The 18,677-nt window shown below is 36.5% G+C and overlaps 1 protein-coding gene across 1 annotated transcript in view; it reads right to left on the bottom strand.

Moving 5' to 3' along the window:
* KLHDC10 (kelch domain containing 10) overlaps positions 1-18,677 on the bottom strand; it is a 63,530-nt gene that overhangs the window by 15,215 nt on the left and 29,638 nt on the right. The window contains exons 2-5 of the mRNA XM_090287516.1: positions 18,267-18,353; positions 3,746-3,967; positions 2,006-2,160; positions 721-869 (exon numbers count right to left, since the gene is read on the bottom strand). Coding sequence (XP_090143642.1) covers positions 721-869; positions 2,006-2,160; positions 3,746-3,967; positions 18,267-18,353 — 613 coding nt within the window. The remainder of the gene's footprint in view (positions 1-720; positions 870-2,005; positions 2,161-3,745; positions 3,968-18,266; positions 18,354-18,677) is intronic.

The raw sequence follows: 18,677 nt of genomic DNA, 5'->3' as shown, positions 1-18,677 counted from the left end.
CAGTGAGTTTAATTCTAAGAGGCGATTGCTATTAGGAAAGAAAAGTGAGATTTAGGACCTACTAGAAGGCAACTAGAGAGAATCAAGTGATGTTTGAGGGTTTACAAAGCAATTATAAGGAAAAACCCCTACCCACCCGCCCTCCCGCTCTCCCTCCTTCCCTTCCTTCCTTCCGTTCTGCACTCTTCCCTTCCTCCCTCTCTCCATCCCTCCTTCCTACCCTCCCTCCCTCCTGCCCACTCACCCATCCACCCACACAATTTTCACTGAGGACTAGTATAGGCACAGCACTAAGCCCTGCACTGGAGCCACAGCTGTGAGGAAATGATCCAAAGAATCCTAATATGCAAGTTAAGAAGGGAAATCAAAAAATAACCAGAAAGCAATTGTTTTGCCTGTGATATGAAATTTATTTACAATTGCTACCACTGGTTTCCTCTTCAAAGTCTTACTATCCTCCTATTGCAAACAAACAAACAAACAAACAAAAAAAAAAAAACCTGAAATATAAGGGGATATAACAAGAAAAATAAATTGTATAGTTCAGAGGGAAGTAGCATTCCTTTACCAGGAGACCCTTCTTTAATGCCCAATGGGGATCTAACAACCAGTTAGCTATTTTAACCAGGCCAAAGGGTTTTTTTCAAACCATATTATCAATATTCTGAAAAGAAGTCAAATCTGAGGAAGGATAAATACGCTTTGCTCCTAGAACCTCACCTCTCTTCTGGCAGATCACAGGACAGGTTGTTTGGTTTCAGTTGTGTCCACTCTCTGGTGTTAAGGTCTAGTTTGTGCAGGTCTGTGCTGTAAATATAGCCAGTCGTCCCTCCAAAGACATAAAGGGAGCCATTGATGATCGCCATGGCCTGGGAAAGGAGGAAAGGGAACAAGGCCGACTCGTTAGCACTTAATTAAAGAATGTAAACCTATTTGGTACCCCCAAATCAAGTTTTATGAAACTCTTGTATTTTTTAACCTTCAAAAATACCAGACCCTTAAAGGACTAAAGATTTGAGAGAACACAGAAATTATTTTTAGAAAAGTAAAGCTTTGCCCAATGGAAAGCAAGTTCTACCTCGGCAAAGGGGTCAGATAATCCTTAGGGCTTCTAAACAACCAAAGAACTTGCAGATCATAGATGTGAGCATTTCCATTGAAAGTTGACTGTCTTTCTAAACAGTCTAAAGAAAAATGCTCTCAAGAAGAAAAAACAGATATGAAAATAAGCCACCAGAATCCCTAAGGTAAGATCTAGAGTTGGGAGTCAGTCCCCCAAACTTAACATTTTCCACCAGAGTCTTCTTCAGAGTAAGTCTGGCTATGCCTTAGTTTAAATGTCTCCTGTTGTGGGATACAGAGTTATCCAGTATATGCCTGTATACATAGCTCCGAAGCACTTTATCAGTACTGATGCCAGCCAGGTGAGTAAGTAACCAAAGATAAGTTGTTTTAAGCTTAGCCCATTATTCTCAAAGGGTCTCTGATGTATGGTGAGTTGCACTCTACCTTTTTGGATACAACTTTCCAAACCTAGGTTTGAAGTGCTGGAACCTAACTGGAAACTAACCTGCACATAATGTTTTACATCAGATCTTAACCAACTGCAGGGATCACCTACTCTGCTACTTAGGTCAGAAAGCTCTTCAGAGAATCATATCACTCTAAAGATGACAAGACCGAGACCATATGTAGCCCAGTCTCTTGTTGGGGGTGGGAGTAGAGGCAGGGTGGGGTCCTGCCATTTAAAAAATTTCCATACAAGTCTCAATCATAACCCTAAATTGGATTAGAAATAAAGAGGGGGGAAAAATGGAAGGAAGGCAGGATACGAGATTTACAAATTAAAATTTCATATCAGAACTAAAAAATCAAATATTAACCACAGTAAATTTACCCTCCATTTTAAAAATTGGTAGTAATATAAAGATTCTGACATTGTTTGTCCCCAGAACAAGAAAAATCCGAACAAATACATCCACCATGACCAGCCATGGATTGGTACCTGTCCATATATACGACTGGGTTTCTTCCCCCGACAGCTGAGTAAAGCCCATCTCTTATACTTCACATTACAGACATGGACATCATTGCCGTTGCTCTCACCAAACGGGATGCCTGTACCTCCAAACACTAACAGGTTGTTTCCATGCAGCACAACTGGGGAAGGAGAAGCACAAATTCCATTTATGTACTGGCTACCTGAATGTGTTCCCACATAAACCTAGAATATCTGAGAAACTCAAAAATGTCTGCTTACATGCTCTCAGAAGACAGCTCAAACCACTGACATCTAATTACTACAAAGTTCTGTAGAAAAAGGTCTAATTCACACTTAAATGGACAATATCACATAGTTCATTGTTTGGTATGTGACAAGTATTCAGTACATATTGTGGAATTAATGAAATACTCTGCATAACAATACTGACTGATATGAACTACAGTACAGTACACCATTACTGTTCAAAACAGTGCAAGCATACAGCAAAGCAGAGGAAAATGAAGTATCTCTGCCTCAGCAAAGACACAGTGGGATTCAGGATGAAGAGGTAAAAGGATCTTCATCTTCCCCCCACATAAAAAAAACACCAATATCCTGCTGGTAGCTTTGGTGTTCTTCTTCTATTCCTGCCACACCACACACATACACACACACACACACACACACACACACACACACACACGCAGTCACACATACCTTCTTTCCTTGTCTAATGGCAAATACTCTTAAAATAGTGCTACTGTATTATTTCCATGGCATTTTTTACCAAGCCTTCAATTGATATTGTGTAAGAGTCAATAGCATGGGCTCTGGAGTCAGCAAGAGCTCGGTTTAAATTCCCATGTGACCCTTGGCTGGTGTGGTTCCGTGGACTGAGTGCCGACCTGTGAACTGAAAGGTTGCTGGTTCAATTCCCAGTCAGGGCACGTGCCTGGGTTGCAGGCCAGGTTCCCCATTGGGGGCACACAAGAGGCAACCACACATTGATGTTTCTCTCCCTCTCTTTCTCCCTCCCTTCCCTTCTCTCTAAAAACAAACAAATAAATAAATAAATAAATTCTCATGTGACTCCAGGAAAGTTATTTAATCTCTCTAAATTAGTCTTCACAATAACCCTGTGAGGTAGGAATTATTATTACTGTCTCCATTTTTATAGGTGATGAAACAGAAGTGGTAAGTGGTTTAAATTACTTGTTGGAGGTTTCCTCAAAGGAACAAGCCAGGATTCAATCCCAGGCAGTTTGGCTCCAGAGCCTGCACTACCCATAAGGCCTCTCTAAAGCCTCAGTTTCCTCATTTGTAAAATGGCAGTAATTCCAGCACCTGCATTGCAGGGATGTTATGAGAATTAAATTGATACCATGTGTGAAGTACTTTACTCAATAACTATTATCATTGTTATAAGCCCCATTTGTTGATCTACATTTTGCCTAGCATATATATGATACTTTATGTTGAACCCACTGAAATATTATTAATTCCATTTTACAGCTAAGGAACTTGAAACTAAAAATTATCTGGCAAGGAAGAGTATACAGCTAAACTCAAACTCAGGACTATGTAATACCAAAGTGATTTTGAATCACCACACTATATTATTACCATAGTCAAAAGTCTATCCATTAACAGAGCTTGATCATATTATAGTGTTATTATAAACTATTAACAAAGAACATGTGACATCGAACAGGACCTCTCAGACATTTCAAAAGTCAGAAGTTCAGAGCTGCTTGCACTCACGTGACATAGACGCCAATTCCCGAGGCATGTACCCATCTGTGCCCATCTGGTGCCACACTCCTGTAGCAAAATGATAGCGCCAAAGCTCCCTGAAGAGAGGATAGTCTTCATTATCGGGCCCTCCTGACTCATCATAATCTGGGTTATAACCTCCAAACACATAGAGATTGGTATTATCTGCCACACAGCGGTGTCCACTTCGTGCTGGTGGAGGTCTGTGGCCTAGGAGAGAAGAGGACACTTTTCCACAGATGGCCCAGCAGATTAAAAGCACAAACAAAATTTGGTAATAATCTTATTAGCTTTAAAAGGGGATCAGGGAAGATTTATAACATGGATGTAGTTTTTATTTGCTTAGGTTATTTTATACATTCACACACACTACTTAAGATTTTAAGGAGCTGGTCTCCATTTCTATTTCATATGACTACTTTCAGATTTTGATAACAGCAAGAAGATTTTTTCCCAAGGGAGGCAAAACAGCATTATAAGCCCAGGAAAATGGCTGATAACTTGAAATTTTCAAGAAAAGAAGGAGAAATAATAATCTAAAAGCTAAAAGGACAAATTTTCTTATTTCCTTAGAGGAGGAAAAAACATAGGCCAACTAAATTAAACTGAAAATATTAGAAAACTACATAAATATAATCACAAATGTGAATGAGTCATGTATAAATAAAAATACACACACATAAAACCTATGGTTTTTCCATAATCTATAATACACTTAATAAGAAAACTGGGTTTCAAAGAGATAGCAAAATGTAGAATTAAATACTGCTCCAGACATTATGTCAGTTAACAAAAAATTTCCTATATGTATCTCAAAGAGCACTTAGTGAGAGCTCTACACTAAGGAAAGCTATTTCTACAATTTATATTTGAAAGCTTTCTGGAGTTTAAATTATATCAACCAGTTCACTAAAAATTATTTTGGGGTTATTTTAAAGTAAAAAAAATCCCTAAGTTTTACATTATTTCTATTATCCTTATAATTTTTTATGCCAATCTACACAAACTCTTACATAGTTGTAAAACCAAAGATGTTTAAATATAAATCAAATAGAATAAGAAGCTACTACAGTTGACTGTTACCCTAAAGACATCTACGGTCATATACTAAGAGTAGATACTGCCCCAGCTGATGTGGCTCAATGGTTTGAGTACCAGCCTGCAAACCAGAAGGTAGCAGGTTCGATTCCCATCAGGGCTCATGCCTGGGTTGTGGGCCAGGTCTCCAGCTGGGGGCAGGGGAGAGGCAAGCAACTGATCAGTTTCTCTCCTTCTCTTTCTCCCTCCCTTTCCCTCTAAAAATGAATAAATAAAATCTTTTTTAAAAAGAGTAGATACTAGTATAATGTTAACATTTAGGACAATGCTGGACACCTAATAAACATCTATTATATAAATAAACATTTATTACCATCTGAACACAGGCCTTATATATTTATTTTTTAAATCATAATTCCACTTCCTAGGATATGCTTTTAAGCAAGAACTGAAAAGAAATTGTAGAGAACTAGAGAAACTAAAAAACAAACCAACCACAAATCACTGAATCACTTAAGTCTAACCTATCAGCTCTGTTTGAGTCTTTAATGGTTCCTTACTCCTCAAGTATTAAGTCCTCAACCAGTAATTTAGAGTCTTTGAAGACATAGCCTTGTCCTGATCTCTCACACTGCTGTGTGTTTAAGTTCATTTCTGCTTGGGAAGCCAAGTCCTTCCCTTAGACCCTGGCCTGGTCTACCTACCCTTCAATGCCTAGTGTTAAAATGCCTCCAAGTCCAGCCGATGCAGCTCTTTCTCATCAAACAAACAAAAACAAACAAACAAACAAAAAACCTACAGCTCTTATAGTTCAGTACCCTGCTAGTGAAATACTAGGATATAAGGTACTATTAATAAGATTATTACACCATCATTATGTAAATACATGAATAAATAAAATATTTGTCAGACTCTAATTAGAAGATTTACTCATGAGCTGTGATTTACCACAAGTGAAGAACTCGATTTCTCTTTTTAGGAATCCTGAAACACAAAGTGTGGTGCGGAGGAGAGAGCAAGCGGCTCCTGCGAACGTCTCGATTTGAATCCAGGTTCTTTCTAACTGCTACCTTGAGCAAGTCACCAACCCTCACTGAGTCTCAGCTTCCTCATCACAGATTATACTTGCTATTGTGTTAAAATGTTTATTGGTTTATATATGTATCTTTCCAGGTGGCTATGAGTTATTTGAGGGAAGAGGAATGTATTTGCACTCACCTTTTCAACCTCTAAGTTTAAGGCACACAGAAACACACTGAACAAATTTACTAATTTAATTTTTCTCTACCCATTTCATTAATGTTTTTCTTCTCCAAATAGACTATAAGCTTCTAAGGGCAAAGATTGTGAATAATAATTATCCTGTATCATCCACAACACCTAAAACAGTTGGCGATACATTTAACAAATTCTAGAAGTTTTGCTGATTTTAACTTTAGTCAAAGTAAACAGTGACAGGGGTAATCAAAACAGTGTACAGCTCTCAGTGGACTTTGATATTATTGTGCTTTTGAGATATATGACTTTGGGAATGGGGTTGGATTATGCAATGGTCTTCTCAAAACAAACGTTTCTAAGAATTGGCAAGACAAATTTAAAGAAAAAAAATTACAGAGTTGCTACGGTCAACAGATGGGAACTCTAGTAAGAGTCTTTATAATGTCCTTTACTTTAAAGGACATTTAAAAACTGCTTTTGGGCAAATATGAAAAGACAGTATATTCTAGGATTTTCACTAAATGGTTGTACAGCAGACAAGACATTTTATTATGTTTATTTCCAAATTTTTGTGACACATATGGATTTAACTCACATGGATTAAAGGTTGAGGAATCAGTGAAAAGTTGGTCTTATATGTAACCATTCATTTATGAAATCAAAATTTTTACTGGGCACCTGCTATGGTACCGGGTGCTGTGATAGGGGCCGGGGATACAATAATGAGGCCATTACTATTTCTGGAACTTAGGCTCTAGTCTAGTGCAGTAACCACTAGCCATGTATGACTACTGAGCACTTGGAATGAGGCTGGTCCAAACTCAGATAGGCTTTATATGTAAAACACCCACTGGATTTCAAAGATTGAGTATCCAAAATGAATGTAAAATTACTATTTTTTATACTGAATATATGCTGAAATGGTATTTTTGATATCCTGGGTGAAATAAAAATATTATTAAGATTAATGTCACTTGTCTTTTACTTTTTTAATAAAGCCACAGGAAAATGTAAATTTGTGGATCACATAATATTTGTGATTGTTTGGCTCAACTGCTGGTTTCTGTAAGTAATTTCATTATCTGTGCAAATTAAAATGCTGGGTAAAGAACATCTGATCACTGTTTGATAAATATTAAACATCCTGTCCAGGAATCTTAAAATTAGGAGTAAAAAGGTAACTTTTCTTTCTCTTTAGTCAGTAACTAGAGATTTCTTTGTACATATTTATAGCCCAAGGGAGACTAATATATTAGAAAGCCAAATTTTCTTGTGAATAAATCATGGGAATTTGTCAGGGCTAATGCCATGGAGACTAAGAATTAATTTTCATTATGTGGGCTATAACATAGGCTCATCAACCTTGACCAAAATGAAATTGGGTTTTAGATTCTTTAAGCAGTTCTTTGACTCCTCTCCTAAATTCTCCATGTGCAGATCTCACTTCCCAAAAAAGTACTTGCTACTAATAAAGTCACCCATGGAATTAGGTTACCCGGTTCAGGAATTCCCATTAGAAAATGTAGACGTCAAAAACTAAAACGGGGCCCCGTACTGTGGCTCAGTGGATTGAGCATCGGCCTGCAAACCAAGGTCCTGGTTCGATTCCCAGTCAGGGCACATGACTAGGTTGCACATCAGGTCCCCAGTTGGGGGCGTGAGTGAGAGGCAACCACACAGTGATGTTTCTCTCTCTCTCTTTCTCCATTCCCTTCTCTCTAAAAATAGATAAATAAATAAATAAATAAATTAATTAATTAATTAAATTGTTAAAAAAAACAAACCCCCTAAAACTGAACTGATACATTCAGAAGGGAACAGCCAGCTAAGGGAAAGTGTACCTGTGAGGGCTGAGCCATCTCCTCTTCTATGTGCCAACCACGTCACAAACACTTACAATGACCAGGGAAATGGGCTTTAGTTTCTGGCCCAGAGGAAGAAGCTAGCTGTCTGAGATAAGGTGACAGAGGATTAGGTTGCTGCCAATGTTGTCACTACTACAAACAATATTGTAACAAAGATTCCTTTACAAGATTCATATACAAGTGCCTGAGTATTTTTCCAAGTGGAATTTCTGGGTCAAAGGAATATACACTTAGAATTGTTATAGATGCAATATTGTTTTAGAGCCACACTGTTCTGCAAAAAGACTGGAACAATTTATACCCCCAGGAATAGTGTAAGGAAGTGCCTATTTCTTCATGCCCTCTTCAACTTTTAAATTTGTGCCAATCTATTGTGTGTAAATTGGTGTCAGGTTAATTTGCACTTCCCTGATTCTTACTGGTTTACATATTTATTGGACCATTTGTATCTCTTCTTTGGGAAATTGCCTGATCATATCCCTTGCCCATTTTTCTATCTTGTGTTGTTTTCTCATAGATTTGTAGAAATTATTTATTATATTTATTTCTTTTCATTTTATTTATGGTGTCTTTTAACATATGAAAGTTTTTGTATAATTGAAATTCTCAATCTTTTAAGACTCCAAGGCAAAGGGGAAAAAAGACTCCGTTGTTCTACATCTTATTTATTTCCAACAATTTTATAGTTTTGATTTTTAAATCCAGAACCTGAATGATCTAGAATTTATCTTTGCATATTGTATGAGGTAGGGCTTTAACTAAAAACAACAACAAAAAAGGATAGGCTATTATTCCAAACTTTTATGGAAAGCCGTCCCTTCTACACTGAAATGAAATGGCACCTTTATTATATACTAAATTGACATGTTCTAGAACTGAATTAGGAAAATTTCAATATCCAGATCTAATCACCTTTTACACAAAACCTATTACTCTTTAAGAACGCACACAATCAGCCCTGGCTGGTGTGGCTCAGTGGACTGAGTGCCAGCCTGGGTACCAAAGGGTTGCTGGTTCGATTCCCAGTCAGGGCACAGGCCTGGGTTGTAGCCAGGTCCCCAGTTGGGGGCATGTAAGAGGCAATCACACAGTGATGTTTCTCTTCCTCTTTCTCCTCACCTTCCCTTCTCTCTAAAAATAAATAAATAAAATCTTTAAAAGAATGCACACAATCAATATAAAGCAACATCATTGAATCTTCAATGTAAAAGCTCAATGTAAAAGCCTGCAAATAAAGTAGCACATAACATCTTTGCCTTAAGTCTATTACTTACAGGATGTAGCCACCTCTAGATTGTGCCATTAAACATTTGTGGAGGCCATTTAAGAAAACCTTTACTGCTAAAAGTATTAACTAGTTACAAATATCAAACAGCCTAAAGGATAAATCCAGGTTAATTTAAATTGGACACTTCCTTCTAAAGATAAAACCCACCATTCCCTCCACTGAGAAGACAGATCTTCTGTTGTACACCTGGAAGCGTGGACAGGAAAGCCAAGGAAGGCTGAGCCAGCTGGCTTCCACTCCTGACCAGCAGGCAGACTTTTTTACTAATCCCAGAGCCCAAACTAGTCAGGCAAAAACAAGCCATTCACATCAGCCCCCATACTAGTTCTTGGTTAAGTGTCTCCTACCCTGTATGAGAGGCATATGTAAAGATTCTGCTTCTCAGGGCAGAGCAATCTTATTTCTAAGATAGCGGCAATAGAAGAAACTAACTTTGAAAGACTGGTGTTACCCTGAGTTCCTCTGAAGTGCTGAGCAAAACACACTTGAGATGGGGCCACACTCTACCTAGTTACATAGCACGGGCTTCTGGGCTCTGTTCAGTCCCACTATTTACTGTTTTTAATCATTATGGCTTTGAATTACCTATTAATATCTAGTGGGACAAATTCTCTATTGTGTTATTCTTTTCCTTTTTTTATATTAATTTTTTAATTTTTTTTAGAAAGGAAGGGCAGGAGGCAGGGACAGAGGGAGAGACACACAGAGAGAAAAACACAGATGTGTTGTTCCACTTATTTATACATTCATTAGTTGATTCTTCTATGTGCCCTGACTAGGGATTGAACCCGCAATCTTGGCATATCAGGATGATGCTCTAACCAACTGAGCTATCTGGCCAGGGCTGTGTTGTTCTTTTTCAAAAACTTGTTTTGCTCCATTCATCTTGCAATGAGTTTTAGAATCAGTTTGTTAAAATCTACAAAGAGTCTCTTGAGCAGACACCATCTTACCCAGGTGATCAAAGTTAACATCACCAGTAATGGGACAAATAAACTTCATGTGCATTGAGATGACACAATATTATTGCAGTAGTATTCCTACCAAAAATGCATAAGCTGAATGTAATCATGAGAAAACATGAGACAAACTAAGGGACATTTTACAATATAACTAGACTGTACTGTTCAAAAATATCAATGTCAAGGCTGTAGATACATGAGAATTGAATGCAAAACATGATCTGGGATTTTATTATTAAGGACAGTATTGGAATAATTGAGAAAATCTGAAATAAGGTCTGTAAATTAGATACTAGGGTTCATTTATCCATTATGTATAGTGTTAATTCCCAAGAGACTATCTTTGTTTTTTGTTTTTTTTTCAGGTAAGGACACTAAAGTATCTAAGGGTAAAGGGGCATCGGGTCTGCAGCTTAGTCTCAAACAGTTCAAACAGAAAGACATTATGTATAAGCATATGTACATACATACTATGTGCACAAAGGGGCAGGGGTGACAGAGGAGAGAGGAGAGAGGGAGCAGGATAAAGCAAATGTGACTGAATGTTAACATTTGGGGAATCTAGATGAAGGATATAGGAGAATCTTTTATCATTCTTATAAATTCTCTGAATTAAGTCTGAAATTATATCAAAATAAAAATTAAATTTTAGAAAAGTTCTTCAGGGATTTCATTTGGGACAACCCATGAAGAAAAAATCTCTAGCCATTTACCTCATCTTTTTTATATCCATCAGTATAGTTTCACTGTGTTCTTGTTTTTTATTTCTAAGTATTGTATAATTCTCCATACAATTGTGAATCTTTTGTTTTATTTTTAAAGTAATGTCGTTAATATACAAAAAAATAATTAATCTTTGCAAGTTTAAGTTTTTTCCAGCTAATTTATCAGTAGTTAACTATCTTGAATTTTACAGTAGATGACCATGTCATCTGTTGGTAATGACAACTTTCAGGTCTCTTTCCAACATATGTACCTTTTATTTTCTTCCTCAGCTTCTATTGTATTGACTGAAACTCCAGACAAGGTTGAACAATGGCGACAATAATGGACATTTCTCTCTTGTTTCTAACTTTAATGAGGATACAGGTAATATTTCACACTTATATATGGCATTTGCTATTGGTTTCTTGTAGATAAGTATATCAATAAAATAAATTTTCTTTTATTCCTGGATGCCTACAATTTTTTTTCCTTACAAGGAATGAAATAGTTTCTTTAATAAAAATTTTTATTTAAACATAACATACAGAAAAGTGCATATATCATAAGAGTAGAGTTTCATGAACTTTAACTAAAATGAACACACTATCAAATTTTATTAAATGCTTTCTTTGATATCAGAACAATCACACTTTTTCCTTTAACCTATTAAAGTAGTAAACTAAATACATTCCATAGATAAACCCAATTTGATCCTGATTTCATTTTTATTCAGATTTATCTCTGCCTACATATATATATGTATGTATGTATATACATATGTATATTTAAATCATTTTTTTTGTTTCATTTTTCTACTTTACCAATTTTACTGAAATAATCAGGCTTCCTTTTTTTTTCCTAAGAAGATCTACATCCCATTACTCCTAATAATTTTTTAAAACCCATAATAAAAACCCATAAAAATAAAAACTTTTATTTTTCTAACATTACTAAAAATAAACCACATCTGGAAATAAATTTGGCTCTTAATGGTGGTTACCTCTGGAAAGAGGAATAAGGTGGGGAATGAAGATGTGAAGTGGGACCTTGCTTTTTTAAATTCTTTTACTGTGAAATATAAATATAACACATGGATAAAAGCATACAAAACTATAAATGTATAGTTTAACAAATTATTAAAAAGGAAACATAATCATCATCCAGGTCAAAAACCAGAATACTGCCCGCACCCAACCAACCTCTCACCTGCTCCTTTTGATCACGACCCACCTCCTTCACTTCTAGAGGAAACCTGTTCCCTGATTTTTATGGCAATCATATAATTTGCTTTCTTTTAATAGCAATATTGTTTATTTTGGCCTAGTTGTGAAGTGTATTTGTACAGAAAGATATAGTATGCTTCTTCTACTCTTTCATTCACAATTGTTTTTGAGATTCAACCACGTTGCTGGGGGTAGAACTGGCCTGTTACCTTTCGTTGCCAGATAGTATTTCCTTGTATAAATATATAGCACAATGTATCCAGTCTATGCTGTATGAATGGACATTTCGGCTGTTTCGGATTAGTGGCTCCTAACGCTGCCATAAACATTTCTGTCCATGTTTTCAGATGCACAGGGGTGGACAGTTGTTGGCTAGAAATCTAGAAATTGAATTTTTTGAGTCAGAATACATGGAAAGCTTTACCTTTACTAGGTAAGGCCAAACTTTTGTTTACAAAATACTTAGTATTGGTATTGCACTTTTAATCAGCAATTCCTGTGGGGTTGTAGACCTATCTTATTGTGGTTTTAATATGCATTTCTCTCATTACAAAAGAGCTTGAGCACCTTTTCATGTTTATTGACCAATTTCTTTTGGGAACTGCCTGCTCAAGCCTTTTATATTGTGCATTCTTCTATTGAGATGTCTGTCTTTTTCTTACTGAATTGCACACATTTGTATATATGCTTGAGATACATTCACTTTTCACCCTATGTATTCCCATATTATTTGAAATTTAATAAGCACATACTATGCCTATAAATTCTAAAATGAAAATTTTAAAGATCTTAGCAATTTTACTTTCTCCCAAACCCCAATTTGTTTAAATCACCTGAAATGTTAGTTATAGAATATTAGATACATACATACATATGCATACATATATTTATTTATATTATTCCTCTATGTATTTAGAAATCTTTTCTTAAGAATTACACCAGGCTTCACAGTCCCTTTATTTAGATGCAACTCTTTAAGTTTTACTATTTGTTTCTTTGCACACTATTGCTTCTTGTATCCAGAACCTTCCTCTTTCTTAGATTTGTTTTTCATTTTACCGGAGTACCTCTTTGAGTAATTTTCTCAAAAAGGGTGTGTGTCATAACCTTTCAGCGTTCTTATTTATTTTGACCTTCATTTCAACATTAGTGAGGCCAGGCACAGTTCTGACTTCAATAATTTTCCCTCAGAACACAGAAGGCAAACTAGTTTGCAGGTGAGAAATGCAATGCCAGTCTGCTTCTTAGTCCTGGATCTTTCTGTGTAACCTGTATTTTATCTCTGGAATCATAATGGTTCAATAATATAGAGACAGATGCTTTTTGTTTTCTTTTTTCATTTTCCAGCTGGCTCCTCAGTGGGCTCTTTATGTATGAAAACTCAGTCTTTCTTCAACATAGGGAAATATTATTTATTTTCTCCCTTCCACTGTCTTTCCTTCTGTAACTATGAAATGGGTACTGGATCACACAGAATGATCCTCAAAGTATAATTTTCCTCATGTACTTTATTTGTGTGTGTGTCTTCTTGCTTTATGGTTTGTATATTTCCTTTACTTTATTTTCATCAAGATTGGTCTTAAGCCTATATATTATTTAAGCCTCCAACTGCATTTTTATTTCAATCAAGTCTTTAATATAGAACTAATTCTTTAATTATTCCATTTTCTCTACAGCAGCTGCTTTTTTATTTATGGATCCAATTTACTCTTGATTCTGAGGAAACCTATTATCAGAACTTCTGCTTCCTCATCACCTCTGTTTCTACCACAGTCAGCTGTTCTATTCATTCATCTGAGTCTTTCAAATCTCGTTTCCCTCAAATGTCCAGTGGGCTTTGAGCACCTATTCATACTAATAAATAAAGGACTACATTGACTAGCAACTGTAAGAGATATGAATCTCCTCCACAGTTGTGTTACTCTGTCTCCAAACCTCCAAATGGAAGCTCTCTCTGATTGTGGGTCTCTGTAGGTGAGTGGTACAGGACCAGGCTTCTCTTTAGAAGTGGAGAAAAAGCAGTTTTCCCCACTATTGTCCACATAAGGAAGGCTGCATGTAGACAGTACGGTCCTTTAATGGTATGGTCCTAATCCTTGATGGAGCCCCCTTTCTTTCCCACTCCTCTCTCCCCTCCTAACCCCTTCTGTTGTGGAGGTCCATTACCTAAAGCTCTGGGTAGAGCTGTACCCGCTCTCCAGCCCCAACCCATGAGAGCACTGCTTCCCAACCCTCCCCAAAGCAAACCCCCTACTATGCTTGAAGAGCTGTTCTCTAGCTTTACCCTGGGTACCAATGCCATTGCCAGAGCTCTTTACATGAAGAGAGGGGGAGAAGGGAAAATAACCGTTTTAGAGACAACCTTTTAATTATTTGCTCTGATGTTTCATCTTCCCCCAGCCTTTTCCTTCCTTCTTCACTTGCTGACTTGAGGCTTCACGTTTCCAAAAAGGGGCCCCACAGAGGAATTCTCCTGACTTCCACCATGCAGCAGGAGCACCCGTTTGAGGTTGTGTTTCATTCTGTTCTTGTTTCTCAATCATTATAATTCCAAGTGCTTTCTATTACTCCGAAATTCTACCAATTTTCTGATATAATAGCAATAATAAGAATGATAGCAGCTAACATGAATTGGCTAAATGGAAACACGGAAACTTTTCTTTGGAAAAACTCTTCTATGTGCTTTGCTCACATTATCTCTCACAACTACCCCAGGAAGTAGATGCTATTATATCATCATCCTAATTTTACAGATGAAGAAATTGAGGCCAAAAAAAGAATAAGCAACTTGCCCAAAGTCACACAGTTGGTAAACAGCAGAGCCTGGATTCAGACCTAGGTAATCTGGCTTCAAAGCCTCCCTTTTCCATTTTCAATACAATTATGATTTATTCTTTCTCATGTCTGTTTTGTCATTTTCAGCGATATCTGTGAAGTAGGTAAAGGTAATGGGCGTGTGAGGTCCATCAGTGGAAACTCATTGTTTTTGCTATACCAGTATGGTTTTCACACCACACGATTTTAATTGGTAGAAATATTAAATCTTTTAGAGAGTATATAGGGTTGAGTGAAAGAATCTAGGGGCAGGAAACAAGCCCTATGTAACTGTGTTAATTCAGTATCAACAGAGGTAATAATGAGGATTCCCAAAATGAGAGGCTCGAAAGGGGAAATTTCAAAAGTATAGATAAGTATTTTTTAATCTAAGGAAACACTAAACAACAGCATTTTCATGTTCTCAGCAACCCATTAGTTTGCTGTCATCACCATCAGAGAGAGGCTGAGAACATACTAAATGTTTAATCCCATCCTATTCCCTGACAGCGGCCTCATAAGTAATTCAATTCCACTCAAAGGCCCTGTCCCACTGTCCCTGCCCTTACAGAGCTTACAGTCTATGGCAGGCATAAACAAGGAAACGAACAACTATAATTCAGTGTGATAAGTGCTATGATACAGGCAGGTACACCGGGTGCCACGGGAACAAAGAGATGGGCCTTCAAAGGAGGTTTCCCAGGAAATAACTCTGAGTGAGTGTTCAAGGATACAGTTATTGGTTTCAGGAGATAAAACTGAGTTTGTCATCTTTCCCCTCAGTCTGTTCCTCCCTCCATTTATGTAACACCTGGTAATGAGCACAATGGTCCACGCAGAAAGCTGGAAACTTTCTTTACTTTTCCCTCCTCCTCTTCAATTAGTTAAGTCTCATCCACTTCCTTAGACTTCAAATCAATTCCCTACTCTCTATTCCTACTACATCTGCCTTATTTGTAGCTGCCATCATTTCTCACCTTGATAACTGTAATAACCTTATAACTAACCTTTAATTAAATCTCTTCACTAATTAAAAAACAAGCAGGTCCTGAAAACTCCCCTTGGGTGGTACCCCACTTGATTTGGGCCCTCTCAAGCTTCTCTCCACACTCTTTCCCACTAAGCTGAACTTCCTCCAGTTCTCTGAAAGACCATGATGATTTGCAGATTACCGTGACTCCAGCCAGTTGGTTTTTGAGATGTCCCTATCCTCCCTTGCTAAAACTCACTCAACCTTTAAGTACATGTCTTCTGAAAAATCATCCTAATGACCACTCCTCTCTCTCCATCCTCCCATGAACTGAGCCAGGTACTTCTGCTCCCAGATCACACTACCTCATCAGGACACTTATCACAAAGAATTACACTAAAATTATCCTACAACTATTTCTTTACCTGATTCTCTATTATCTAGATCACTGAGCTAGCACAGTGCCTGTTACTTAAGAAGCAATCAAGAAATACTGAAAGAATGAAGGAATGAACAAACGAATGAACGAACGAAGACAGTTAAGTCTGTGAAAGCTGATGAGATAACCAAAGGAGATAATGGAAAAGACAGAACACTGAAGCAATACCCACCTTTAGTGGGCAGGAAGAAAGAAGCTAGTGAAGGAAACAGAGTGAACAATCAAAGAAGTAGGAAGAAAACATCCAGGACTGCACAGTAAAGTGACCCAAAGGAAGAGAAAACTCTGAGAAGGTGCAGGTGGCCAACAGCATAAAACACTACGAACAGGTCACAGAAGGTGTGAACTAAGACAAGGCCACTGATGTCAAGGCAGCCACTGGGGACCCTGATGTTGCTAATCCTGAGTCTACTCCGGCCTCACCCTTCTCACATGGTCAGAGACCATCCTCCCTATCAGTGTTTGAGGCAGTTTAGGGTTTTCAAAATTATCAAAGGAATAAAACTTACCTGTGCTAATCTCTTTTTTCCATGATTAAAAAATTGAAAAACAGAGAATACACAAAAGAAAATCCTACCATCCAGGTGTAACATTATTTCACTCTTTCCTTTGTTTATGTTTATATTTGTACAAAATTGATATTATATTGTGTATCCTAATTTAAAAATTTCTTAGTTATATTTAAATTTAGTCAAAGTAAGTGTTCTCATTGTAAATCAATAAACTTACATTCTAATTTATAAATCAAAAGAAAGGAAAAAAAGTTATAGAATTAAATGCGCCTGCTTGGCCACATGTGTGCACAGTGGTCTTTCTGTCACAAAACACTAACATTATACCTTAATTTGTACCAATAAAATAATTTATTGATGCTAAAAGGTAAAAGACCACCCTAAGTATCTTATCTTGACCTAGTTAAGATAAGATTTTATTCTTTTCATGTTCTGGAGTTTGGCTGCTAAAAATAGGTTTGGTACTAGATATGGAAACATCTATAGCAGCTGCAAGGTTTTTTTCTAGTTTTGTTTGTTTTTTTAAATAATCTCTTTAGTCAAAATAATTTAATAACATTAAGTATGCTTGTCTGACAATTTGTAAATCTAGAAATAGTGTGAACCAGAGTTTTCAACTCTCTTCTGAGATTTTCTTTTTTCACTATGGAGTATATTTTTGTGGGGAAAAAATCGAAAATAGAAGAAATGCAACATTTCTAAAAGTAAGAATTACAAGGTCAAAGGATGTGAACACTTTAAGACTTTTGATGCACATTAACGATTTAATTCAAAAAGATTAATTTACACCTCCTTCAGCATATGAGCTTCATTTTCCAATAACCTTGCCACACTAGGTATTCTTATTTTTAGTCTTTATGAATCTAATAGGTGAAAATGATAGCTATTATTTTAATTATATTTATAACAATAGGGAAGATATTTATTCATATTTATTGAACTTCCTTTTTTATGTTTCACCTCTTTTTCTAGTGGGCATTTGCTTTTAAACTATTAATTTATAAGAGCTCTTTATGTATCTGTAATATTAACCATTTGTTACAAATACACCCCCCTTATATCTTTTTACTTATGATTTTTTTACATAAGAGGATTTTAATTTTACATAGTCACATAAATTAATCTTTATTTCTTCCTTAGAATCCTATTTAGAAAACTCTTTCCCACACCCATATTTTATAAATTATTCAGAGTTCTTTTTAATATGGTTACTGTGGAATAATAGTGACATCAGTGAGATGACTTACTCTACTATCTAATGCACGTTCAGTGATTCTGACTCCCTCAAACTTATGATTACAATTTGAACAGTAGTCAGTATGAAACACGGGCTTAAAATTAAGTTCTAGACTTTTCTTATTCCAATTTTAGCTGTTTAGACCATTTTTAAAAACCAGAGTTTCAAGTTTAGAAAATTCATTCAAAGTCCCCTTTAACCCAAATGAAGCACAGATCTCTTGCTAGTTATCACCCACCTCTCAAAAACCTGTTAGGGATCCTTATGATGGGACAGGACTGAATGAAGCGCCTCCTAACTGGGTCCCATCGTATTTTCTTCTTACCTGTTACCACAATTATCAGCAGTAAGTCAGACACATACAACACATAGCAAATAATACATAGTTACTGCAGTTATAAAGACAGAAAACAGGAAACAAAACAATACTTGAATACAGAAAGAAGTGATGTAAAGTAGCATTTAACCCTGTTTTAGGAGTCAAAACAAAATTAATATATAAGCAGTGATGCGAGTGTTCAACTCATCCCCAAAAGAATACAAACAATTACGTGCACCATTTTTCAGATTTCTGGGTCAATTCAACATGCATTCAATAATCACCAATGCCATCTTGTGGCAAAAATTCATCACGAGCCTTAAAAACAGA

Source organism: Furipterus horrens, unplaced genomic scaffold (assembly GCF_987537825.1).
Source record: "Furipterus horrens unplaced genomic scaffold, mFurHor1.1.pri manual_scaffold_9, whole genome shotgun sequence".
Lineage (NCBI taxonomy): Eukaryota > Metazoa > Chordata > Mammalia > Chiroptera > Furipteridae > Furipterus > Furipterus horrens.
The sequence above is the reverse complement of the archived record's forward strand: the minus strand, read 5'-3'. Positions and strand labels throughout refer to the sequence as shown.